The 12369-nt window shown below is 38.0% G+C and overlaps 1 protein-coding gene across 1 annotated transcript; it reads right to left on the bottom strand.

Moving 5' to 3' along the window:
• Positions 1-1908: 1908 nt before the first annotated feature.
• On the bottom strand, positions 1909-3893 carry LOC120774314. The gene is made up of 4 exons (XM_040103849.1): positions 3407-3893; positions 3111-3279; positions 2480-2797; positions 1909-2409 (listed from the first exon to the last, which is right to left on the bottom strand). The coding sequence occupies exons 1-4, from the start codon at positions 3775-3777 to the stop codon at positions 1996-1998; spliced, it is 1272 nt and encodes a 423-aa protein (XP_039959783.1). The 5' UTR covers positions 3778-3893; the 3' UTR covers positions 1909-1995.
• Positions 3894-12369: the final 8476 nt, after the last annotated feature.

The raw sequence follows: 12369 nt of genomic DNA, 5'->3' as shown, positions 1-12369 counted from the left end.
GGCCCGAATTGGATTATATAGGCTTGGATAATATGTGGTTCCAACAGGATGGTGCCACAAGCCACACAGCGAATGTCACAATCGATTTATTGAAAACCAAGTTTGGTGAACATGTTATCTCACCGCCTCGGTGGTGCGTTTTGACCCCGTTAGCCTCTTTCTAGTGAAGTTTATGGTCTATGCAAACAAGCCAGCGACGATTGATGTATTTCGTACGTCGAGAATTGGGTTCAGCGTCTGGACTTCTGCAAGCGTACCCGTGGTGACTACGCAAACGAAGTCGAGTTCCATACATAATGGCATCGAACTTCCTTCCAGAGGAATGAAAAATATGTTCTTGTTTATATATGTATATTTTTTCTTCCAACTTGTTGTTGAAGTCCAAGTCTGAATACGTTATTGATTTCAATTCAAAATGTGGTATACGATTCCCTTAACTTTTAACTGTATCCTAATCTAAACTAACCTACCTATATATGCACATAATAATAAGCTGGAATATATAATGTGTGATATAAGCAATAGATCTCTTAGCACGCCCACATTTGCAAATTCAGATCCATGTTAGGAAGTATCGATTCCGACCATAGGATGCATTCTAAGCAAAAAACTGGCTACGAGTATGCTGATACAACCATTTAACACACATACATACATATAAAATACTTGTACTGGCATGAGAATGTAGTTATGCATTATTGTATGTATGTATCCATTACTAAGTCCGTAGCATCGCATGCACGAGCCTAATAATCGTAGCATTGCAAGCCAACTGTGTCGTAGAGTAAAACGTTGTAAATATATGCTTGTACACACACACAAAAGTATATATGTATATATGTATGTATGTGTATACTATATTTAGCGCATGTTCAGGGAAGCTGAAGCAGCAACAGGAAGAGCTCGACATCGCAACACAACTGTGGCAACAATACTTGTACTCGTAGTATTCTAACAATAACGACAACATTACAATAGCAACAACAATAGCAATAAAATAACTGCAAGCCCAGCACCGGTAGTACAATTATTTATAGTCTGCTGCCCTTGAAGGAGACATAAATTGACAAATAATTGGGGGTCCACTCGATGAATGATTTATATGAGTCGGTAATGGCTATGGCCACGGCAAAGCCAAAGGCAGACGACGCAACGCAATGGTAGCAGGCAGCGGGCAGCAGCATTAGCAGCAACTGGCAGTACGATCCAAGTGGCAGCGCGTTGCTGCTGATAGATATGATGATAGTGTCGGAGTTTGCGAGGCTAATGCAATGCCAACAGCGTGCAGCACAGTGGTGGAGGCCACAAGAATTCTACGAATATGAATAACACCAGCCGATATGTGTATACGGATATGCGCTTGTAACTACTAACAAGCGGAAGTATTGTATTGGCGAACTTGAAATCTGTTGGAAAATGTGTGCGCTTGAATTTGCTACGCAGTGGCATGATGTGCCACACAATGAATCGCTGGAGTGTTGCGGAGACTTGTCTGCTCTGTTTGCTGCGCACAATAAGCAAATTATTGCCGGTCCAGCTCGGCATGCGTGCGGATGTGTGCGTGTGTGTGTGTGCTGCTGTGTGATAAAGCACTAATGACAAAAAAAAACTTTGCAGACTAAATCACTTGCAACAGCGCAATAACAAAAGTCAGTTAGTAGTCAATTTGTTAATGGACATGTTACTACGGTGACCCTTTTTGCTAGGGTGACCTTTTTCCTTTAGAAAATGTGAATAACAAAGGTTCATTTCTAAAAAGTTCAAAGAAACTAAATTTCATCTTTTTTAGCATATTCTTGTCTAACATATTCGAGAATTCATTTAGCATCGCTTGTATGGATACACGCTATACACAAGTAGGACAGGTAAGGAAATAAGGAAAGAAGAAGCGCAGCTTAACATTTTTCACTTCAATTTTATATATCCTATATTAATATATAAATATTTACATGTACCCAACACCCATAAAGTAGTTGTACCCAATATCAAAGGTAACTAAAACTCGTCCAACACACCCATATCCTCTAAGCGCTTAAGTCCATACTTCAGCTGGGCTTTTAAGTGTTCTTGTGCAAATACTTTTTGGTATTTTTCACGGACGTTCTCTTCATTTATCATATTTTCAATACTGTTATCTCCGGATAGCTCCTTTGGCATAGTAATTACGGGCAGAAAACCGAACAAAGCGAAAAGACCATAAAGTTCACGAGCACGCAATTCGTACTTTAGATCATCTAAAGTCGGTATATTCTCATAATGAAGGTACTCCAACGTCTCCTTGAGTGTTTTATAATACACATTTATGAGATCATCTCGTCGATCCTTTAGCACGTTTAGACGTACGCTAGTGTTGAGAAAGAAATTGAGATCGCAGCCAGGGCTGCCATAGAAATTAAGTTGGAAATCCACCTGAAAGTTCATAAAATATTAATGTATTAATGGAATGAAATAAAAAGTTGTGGATTTTAGTGGAACTTACAAAAATAGCGCGGGTTGGTTTCTTGGGTTGCTTGGGATCATCATAGGCGTACATGATATTTGATACCGTGAGATCACCATGATTCATCACAACGAAACGATCGCCTTTACGAGGATCTGATAAGCGTGCGCATATTCTCCTGAAATTATCATTGAAATGGTGCAATTTTTGTGCGATCTTTTCAAAACCGGGCCACTCGGCTGCATTGTTGGCTAAGTACTTCAGCGAAACGCTGAACACTTGCTTAAAGGTATCAGACTTCATTATAGACTTCTCGCACAGCATACCGTCAACCAAGCGCTTGGTAATGTCGGGATCCTATAGATGATATAAGTATATACGTATGATTTGTCACGATTTTGGAAAATTATTTAAATTAAATTGAAAACATTCATTCACTTTTCATATCGTTTTTCAGTATATACTAAATGAGACATGAACATCTCAGTTAAAATTCATACTATCCCTGAAAACCTTACTTTTTCGGAGCATTTGAGTTGCTTTTGTTTGCACAAAGGACATCTTCACTACATTTCTAACAGCTCCTTTCTGAATAACTCCCGTTATACACTGAGCAATAATGGTATAAAAAATGCTTATTTAGGCCTCTTCAATATACATACATACTTACTCGCTGGGCTAAAATCATTGAGGTGGCATGCAGGCGCGCCGTTTGTTGCAAGATCAATTCGCAGTGTGCCCAATCTAGCTGGTCCTGTCGTGGCGCAACCCTAAAACCTTCAGACTTCAAGTCAGTAAAAACAAGGGTGTTAATGGGGGATTTGATTGCATAACAGCAGCTGAACAGAATAAAAGAAATCGTAATTGAGAATACCCGAAAAAATTGCAATACATTTTAAAACATTCAATTGCTTTACAAAAAAAAATTAATGAGAAATGTTCCACAATTTTATTGAGTATACTAACGTGGCTCCGAATTTCGGACATGGCACAAGTACTTGCAGCCGTGGCAATACATCCAAAAAAGAAATTTTTTCTTTAAGAAAAGCACCTAAATCTTCAAGGAAACGGGTGTCTTTCGAAACCGGTATCGATTTGACGATTAAGGACCTTTGCTCTTGTACTGGCGGCTCATCAGCGTCAACCAGACGGTCATAGGTGACCACGATGCGATAGATGCGTGAGCAGTAATTATCACCGGGGTTGGTGACCCATTCGAAAGTTAATTCTTTAACCGTCACCTGGATTGCACGCAAACCTTCCTCGAGCGCGGCCACGAAGAAGTTCTCGTTCAAATAATCGGGCACAACGATATTGTTCGGATTTTTGATAACCATTTTTATAACTAGTTTCTTTATTTATCGAAAATAAACTTTTTTTTTTTTATTTGACAGCTTTTAGCTCAAAATGAATCACCCAAACCAGAATGTTCAGCGCAGTTCACTAAACTAAAATTTGCTTGGTCAAATGATGCGCTTTTATAGACGAGCAAGTTCACACTTGAAATTCAGCTATAAAAGGGCAGCGATAACAGGGCCCTTTCATTAAGGAAAATACTTCTCATTTCTCATAGATTGAGTGTGAGTGTTAATTAATGAGCAATTGAGTGCTCGACTCGATCATTTCAGTTGAGTACAGATTGCCTATAATTGCCATTGTTTGTTTTGTGGTGATTTAGATAATGCACCTTTTTTATTTATCAATATTTGTGAAAGTTAGAACACACGTTGGTAAATACTTAATAGTAGTTATGGTCATGTCATAACTTTTCACTATTTGCATTAGTTTATTTGTTTGATAATCACTAATGTTTTAATTTTTGCCGTTACACTGATATCTTGGACTATTCGAGTGAACACCACAAGGGCATAGATATTCTAACGGCTTCAGACCTTTAGGTTCAGTAAATTAGTTCTCTTTTCTAACATTAACATTCTAGGAAGACCGAACTTTTTTCACCTTTTAATTACGCAAAGAAATAAGATAGTCGTTTTTAATAACGTCTCCATTATATGTCCCAGAAAGCAACTGCAATATTAAATATTTGTTGTCCAACTCTCAGCAGATATAAAGCCCTTCACAGTTGCATTTATTATATTAAAAGGGAGTGTATTAAGATCTCTGTGTGGATTTTGATTGATCAGTTCGCATTTAAATTAATTTGCTAAATTGGTTCGATATCGCTTATTCCGGCAAATGAACTTCTTTGACTGGGAAGGACAAAGTAGCCAAAAAAAACCCTTAAATTTCCATACATAACAGAAAAATTTCTGAGAAGAAATGGATATATCGACCAAATTAATGGCAAGACTTATTCGGGAACAAGCCTTTTAACAAGCGAACCCAAGAAATCGACGCAAAAACCACCAAAAGCACAACAAATGTTATACCCAGGGTCAACGTGGTCTCCATCCACCTGCGGTAATGGCTTGGTGCGAAATTTATTGTAAAGGCGTTAACCGACTTCACTTCTATGAAGGGATTAAAACTGGAGCAAAAGTGTACAAGGAGGATGTTTTAGAAGGCGTGGTAAAGCAATTAAGCAATACTCTCTTAGATGGAGAGTATTTAATCTTCTAGCAAGGATTTGCTCCAGCCTACAATGCAAAAACTAAAATCCAGTGGCTTAAACATAATGTTCCTGACTTCATAGCTATAGTAGGTGGTGGTAGGGGTTAGAGAAGATGAATTGTTCAATATTCCGAAGAAATTTGGAGAGTCTCTAAGAATCTTTGACCCTTTGCTTCAACAGAACTGTGTGTGCTCCTTTGTTTGAGTTTTATAATTTGTAACAGAACTTATGAAAATTATATGATGTATCACCCTGGCTGGTTGCTAAACAATTTTTAAAATTTTTATCGATTTCGTGATAAAGACAAATAATTTATGCTGAAAAGAGCTACAGTTCCTCAATTTATTGATCGAGTGTGCACAACTTTTTAAATATTTCTTTGCTGATTCCTACCGTGAGATAGCACGCAGGACTCATTGCTCTACATCCACCATTACCATAATACGTAACAAAATAGAAAATTTGCGAAAATGTCTTCTGTCTCAGTCACTGAAACGTAAAATAATTAAGCAAATCAGGACAGGTGCAAAGTGATAAAGCTGTAGAAGTCAATAAGCAGCTCAAGGTCAGCTTTCAAGATAAAACACTTAAAGTTCTCGATTGCCCCCGCAGTTACCGGACCTCAACCCAATAGAACACCTTTGGGTGGTAGAACTCAAAAGATTCTTGGCAAAGATTCTTGATTCAATTCCCCGAAACCTTGACGTAGTTTGGCAACAAGTGACAGTGCACTGGAGCAAAATCACAATAGAAGCCTGCCAGAAACTAATGAGCAGCATGCCTACCAGAATAAGAGCCGTTCTGCAAGCAAGCGGTGGCTATACGAAATATTGAGCTCAACCTCAAATTAATGATCGAATGGCTTTATCTTCGTTTTATTTCACTTTTTGAATGAAATATGCTTTGGTTTTAGAAAACGTTAACCTCTCCTTTTGTTAATAAAATATATTTCGATTTAATTTTGGTTTTATTTTCTTTTATCCATGAATATCTAAGTTAACACCGCAAACATTTGATCAATTATTTGAGGAACTGTATGTGAAATGAAATTACAGTGCATTTTTAAGCCAAACTCCAAATCAGTACACAAGCGTAGGCTAAAATTCATCTCAAATGCAGTTATCAGCTACACATCATATACCAATAAGCACGGAGAAGCAACAGTTTTAGAGCGAATTCTCCATTACTCGTTGAGCACCGACAAAACAACAACTTATGAGAAAATAAATGAAAGGGGCTTCCAAGACTGTAAGATTATGACATATTTATTATCAGACCAAATTCCATTTATCTTATATTTTATCAGTTACTAATCAGAACTGTGTGCAAATATGGGCTCCTTATATAAATAATAAACAATCATTTTAATACCACAAAGCATTCATAATGCTAAACAAATTTTCGTTCAGCGCACATTTATCTTAACAACATGGCCATGGGTATTATTTTTTCTGGCGTAAATACATATGTAGTACGTGTGAAGTCAGCTTGCACAATTGAGATATGAAATGCCGGTTACTTGTATACAGCGCTAACAGGGCCCTTTCATTGAAGAAAATACTTCTCATTTCGCATATAATGTGACAAATAAGTTCCCGGAAATTGTAACTAAATTTCCCGGTTAAATACATATATATTTCAAAAATGGTATCATCCTAAGTTGGTAGGGCTGACCTTAATTACTAACCAGTTTGTTTACAACAGCTGCTTAAGTCGGTGCACCCCATTAGTGCGTTGCGATTTTTACAATGGATAAAAATATCGAACAAAGAGTTGGTCTCAAATGTTGTATTTCTAAACATATTTCGTGTGCGAACCATGAGTGGTTTTCAGCAATGGCAGTCGAGAGGTCGTTGAACATGCTTCGTTCTGGACCTTTCAAAATATTAAAAAGTGAAGGATGTGGTGCTTGGAAATCGTCAGGCAAGTGTCAGAAAGATGACAAAAGAGCCATCGTTATCTCTCGCGAGTTTGCTCGAATGATTTTGGTGGATAATTTGGGTATGAAGCGCGTTCATGCTCGACTCGTCTCGATAAAGCTCAATTTTGTTCAAAAAAAGTACCGTAAAAAATTCCCTTTGGACATGGTTGTTCGTGTGTATTTCGATCCCACATTCATGGAGAGCATTGAAACTGCAGTTGAGACATGATTTTATGAGTGTGACATGCAAATAAGTCAATAATCATCGAAATGGAGGGAAAAACACGAGCCGAAACTAAAAAAATCTCGGCAAAGCCGCTCAAAAATCAAGGTGATGCTCATTAATTTTTTCGATTTTCTTGGTTTGGTACATCATGAATTTGTTCCGAAGGGACAGACGGTTAACAAGGAGTTCTAGAATTGTGGAAGAACAATACATGGGTTTTACACGTTGATAATGCACCATCTTATCGAACCACGATTGTGACCGAATTTAAAGCCAAAAACGCAATGAATACCACCGGTCTACCACCGTATTCACCAGATTTGGCTCCGAGTGATTTTACCTTGTTTCCCAAACTGAGATTGCCACTCCGTGGAATCCATTTTCGGTCGATCGAAAAGATAAAACAAAATTTTCTGAAGGATATGAAGGTCATCCTAAAAATTGTTTATGAAATGTGTTTCGAGGACTAATGGGGATTTCTCTTAAGGCGACATAAAATAAATATTGATGAATAATTAAATATTTTGTCTTTCATTTACAATTTCTAGATACTTTTTTGTCAAATTGTACAATGAATGTGAGTGCTAATTAATGAGCGATTGAGTGCTCGGCTCGATCACTTCAGTTGAGTACAGATTGGCTATAATTGCCATTGTTTGCTTTGCGGGTGTTCAGTTAGTGTACCTTTTGTTTATTTATCAATATTGACCAATGTTATAACACACTTTGGCAAATAATATTAGGTATGGTCAAGTCATCACTTTTCACTATTAGCATTAGTTTGTTTGATTGATTATCACTAATATTTTAATTTTTGCGGTTATACTGACACCCTACATGTGCATACATATTCTAACGGCATCGTGTTTTCGGCTCAGTGAATTAATTCTCATTTCTGACCTTTGCTAATAAGAGTTTAGGAAGATCAATAAAGCTTCTAATTACCCAAATAGCCGTTATTAACACTTTAAGTATTTGATAAGATAGTCATTTCTGACAGTATTATCAGTATGAGGTCTCCATTATATGCTGGCAAAAAGCAACTGCAATATTAAATATTTGTTGACCAACTCTCAGCAGCTATAATCACGAGCATTTCTTATAGCATAGAAGGCTATAGAAAGATCTCTATTTGATTTTCATTGATCGATTTGTATAAAGCTATTTGCTATAGTGATCTGATATCGCTTGTTCCGACAAATGAGCTTATTCTGCAGAAAAGGGCAAAATAGCCATAAGAACTTTTAAACGTCTTAGAAAACATTATGCATTGATCGTCGGATGGTTTGAGAACTTCTGTGGAAGCAAAAGGTGACCGTTTCGTATAAAATTTGGTAAATTACTCTTTTAATTTAAACAAATTAGCTTTATTAAAAAATGTATTATAGTTTAATTTTTACAGCATTAACAGAACTTATAGCAAGATTTTTCGAAAATATATGTGCTTCAAGGGAAGAAGGATGATTTCTGAGTTTTACCTCCAGTAGACAATTGTCTACAATTTCAAGAGGGTGATTAAAAATTACACGTGATAAATGACCTAACGTGTAGCTGTTATCAAACCTTACCACTCGACATGAACAATATATTATTATTATCAGTTCGAAAGCTTTCTACTGGAAGCCTGCTACTTGAAGTTGATTACATATGTTGAAATGATTTAAATTGGTAATAAAATTACTATGTAAACTATTGTCATTTGATATTAATTATATTTTAATTTGGTTTACTTGAATTAAGTTTCAAGTTTTCCGTTCTTTTGTAATTCTGCCGAAAGGCGTGCGGGATATTTGTGTAACATGACGTTTTCCTATCGGAAATGATTTTTGACTCACCATCCAAATCGATATATGAATATACATATATGGTTTTAGTTCCATCTCTGTTAGACTCTACCATATACCTTCGAACGATTTCTCAATAGTCACCTCAAGAGTGTGTGATTAGAGAACATTCATGAGATAACTTTATGAGACTTCTGGGTGGTTGAAATTGGAGGAGCACTAGACCGCAGGAAGCTGCATTGAAGCCTTTGCTAAGCCTATTCTAATCCTAGTTGGAAACCAGACAAAGCCTGATACATCTAGCCAGTAGATGCGCTATGATGACCCCTCCACTAATACTAAGTTCTCTTTTATCTAGAAGTAGAAGCCTTTAGTGGTGATCGATTTTGATGTAACGCTGATAGACTTAACCTAGACTTTTGAGAAAGTGAAGTTGTTTATATTGTCATATACTTCTAGTTGTGTGAATATGCCCGATTTTTTGATTCCGAAACAAGGAACTTGCGTTATTTACGACCTCAATACCAGGAAAGGTCACGAAGAAGTGTTTCTGCACGTGACAAAGCTCGGCACCTGGAAACTTTTAAACGGGAAATCCTACACCACCTGCCTTATTCCCCAAATATTTTTCCATGCGATCGCATTTGGTCTGGCTCAAAAGCAGTTCCACTCACAAGACGACATCGTACAATGGCTTGGCTATTCGAATAATTCATTTTTTAACATTTCTTTACAATAAAATTGCATTTGTAACAAAAAAAGCAGAAGCGAGAACTTTGTTGCGCACCTAATAATTGCTTTTTAGGAACTCTTGGGGAGCATAACGTTTTCCAAATATTTTTTTGTTGAAAAGCTTAAGTTCAATGAAAATACTACGCCTTGTTGTCCCTAATTAATACACTGTTCCACCGCTACTGCTGTCGATTATGAATTAAGAACTTTCTGTTGATTTCCAAGTGAATGAATATGAATTGCAAGAGCAACTATGTGGCAGCTACAGCATCGCAACAAAACGGCAGCCAGCACAAACTTCGCTGGAGCATAGAGAGCTACGGAAGCAAAGCAGAAATTAACGGCAGCCAACACCCCTCTCAGGCGGCTTGTACCCACCCATGTTGCTTAACTAAGTAGCCTTCTCCGCCGCTTTCCAACGACCTTCACTCGCACAGCGGAGCCTTCGCTCAAATGTCTTTGGTTTGTTAGCGCGACTGCCGCCAGCAGGGGAACTGCAGCGTCCATTGCTGTGCCATATACCAATCCGCCAGTTTGCTAGTCATCACCCGAGTGGCGCGCACCCAAACCCCTCGGCAGCGCAGGCTCCGCTTCGCTGCTCAATTACACTGTAATGAATTTCTTCCTTACTTCATTATTATAGCATGCAGCGAAGTTGTTGGCGCAACGCCGCCTCTAGTCATACAAATTTCAGTTTATTCATATTTTTTTGTTCTGCTCCCATTCCACCGTCGATTGGTGTCCTTCATCTGACAGCTAGCGATGTGTTATTTCGTTCATGCCACATTGCGTAGCAGCACAAACTACAAGTAGCAAATACTCTGCATATCATAGTCGAGGTTTTTCACTACGCTGACTCTGCACCACATAAATAAGTATATGTGTAAATTGTAGCCAGCAACATAAATATATAACTTAGATATAAAAACATATAGTGCTACCACTTTGTTGGTGACTTACGAGTATATCAGTATGTATGTGTAATCGCACCTTCCGCCTCATTGTCCCAACCCACGTGCTTGAGCATCCTAGCTGTTGGTCGGCTGCACCATTTATGTGATATACATATACACATTTACTAGTGCAAGGTTGTGTGTGTCCATGACGCGCAATAACAATAATCATAATAATCAGCGTCAATGGCCTGAGGCTATCAAATGAACTGTCGATGGTCGAGATTTGAATTAATGTGTACTCTGTTATGAATTTATGGCATAACATAACAACAACAACGAAAAAATATTGCGCTGCAGCAGAAAAATTGTTGTCCGGAGTTTCAACTACTATTTGTGTAGCTTAACTGCAATGGACTAGCGACCAAGGTGTTGCTGAAATAATTCAATTTGAGCCAAACAAATTTAGAACGCAGAAATATACTGAAACTAACGGCTACAAAGACTCTTAAGCATATAAATTTATACAAAACTGAACTGATTTCAAGTGTCCTGGAAGTGACTTAGGTATTTTACTCCAAGTACAGTATGAAAAATCAGTGGCAAAAATTTCAAAACACAGCAGTAAGCTCCAAAGTTTTCAATACCTTTTCTACGCTGAAGGAACTCTCAACCAGTAACACTCCATACTTACGAGCAAATGTTTAATCTTCGGCAAATTCATGTAGTTATGTTCTATATTACCGCTATGCTTACGTTAGGTTAGGTTATAAGGAGCAAGATCAGGTAGCTTAAAATATGATCATTGTGTTTGCATTTAAGGATTCCTCACAGTTAAAAGAGAACGTGATCGTTTTTTTGGCGACGATAAACACAATTTCATACAGAACATTGGGAAATTGAGATAAAGGTAGGTAGATTGGTACGAGTGCCGCCACCAGGAGCACAATTTTCGCTGGATGCGCCATTATGGTGAACTGTCGTAGGACCTTAAAGCTTTGCTATTCCGTTTTGTTGAAACTACTTATGTCCGTTATGCTTTTTGTGGACAACCGTTCAATGTTTTGTGCCTGATGTTTCCTGATGGTTCGCATAAAAAGTGTCCAAAGTTCAGTGTCCCGTCATAGTACCTGTAAGTGTGTATTTGCTATTTCCAGATCTCGATAGCAGGTCCTTTGTTCTATTCCTGTCATATTTCGACCTACATTTGTTTTGTCATCTTGCAACTAATTGTTGTGTTCCATCTGTTCTGTCCAATTTGTTCAAATTAAAAGGCTACCTTTTTATCGTTCCCAGCGGGCATAGTACTGGCTCCGCTTCGGACTCGTCTAAAGAGGCTCCGAACTTTGTCAACTCGTCCGCCTTTTCGTGGCGGAAAATGTTCCTGTGACCAGGAACCCAAATTATGGACAAGTGGAGTTATCCTGCCGGTAAGCTTAAAACCAGTTGTTGATTACCTTTGAATAAATCTGTGGTGCCGACAAGGCAAGCAAAGCCGCATGGCTGTTTGTATATATGATTGATTTCTGTATCCTCCCCTGTTATTCAATAGAACTTCACAGGCGTGCTCTATACCTAGTACTTCCGCTTGGAAGATGCTGGCTGAGTTTGGTAGGCGGACAAATATAGAGGTTATAGAGATAATTGGAGTATGCTCCCGCTCCCACTCTGCAGTCCATTTTGGACCCATCGGTTTAGATAGCGATGTAGCGTCCTCCTCCTCTATTATTCCGTACGCGTCTAGAGGAAACCTCATAGTATCCATTGAAATCTAACCTTGGGAGAATATAATCTGATTTTA

The sequence above is a fragment of the Bactrocera tryoni genome, chromosome 4 (genome assembly GCF_016617805.1).
Source record: "Bactrocera tryoni isolate S06 chromosome 4, CSIRO_BtryS06_freeze2, whole genome shotgun sequence".
Taxonomy (NCBI): Eukaryota; Metazoa; Arthropoda; class Insecta; order Diptera; family Tephritidae; genus Bactrocera; species Bactrocera tryoni.
This window is presented reverse-complemented; position numbering and strand designations above follow the sequence as displayed.

Bases quoted from the DNA above. Each gene is read 5' to 3' on its own strand.
- LOC120774314 (XM_040103849.1), bottom strand. From the start codon at position 3,777: ATGGTTATCAAAAATCCGAACAATATCGTTGTGCCCGATTATTTGAAC. The intron at 3,280-3,406 runs GTTAGTATACTC...TATTCTGTTCAG, and splicing joins TGTCCGAAATTCGGAGCCAC to CTGCTGTTATGCAATCAAAT. The intron at 2,410-2,479 runs GTAAGTTCCACT...ATGAACTTTCAG, and splicing joins AACCAACCCGCGCTATTTTT to GTGGATTTCCAACTTAATTT.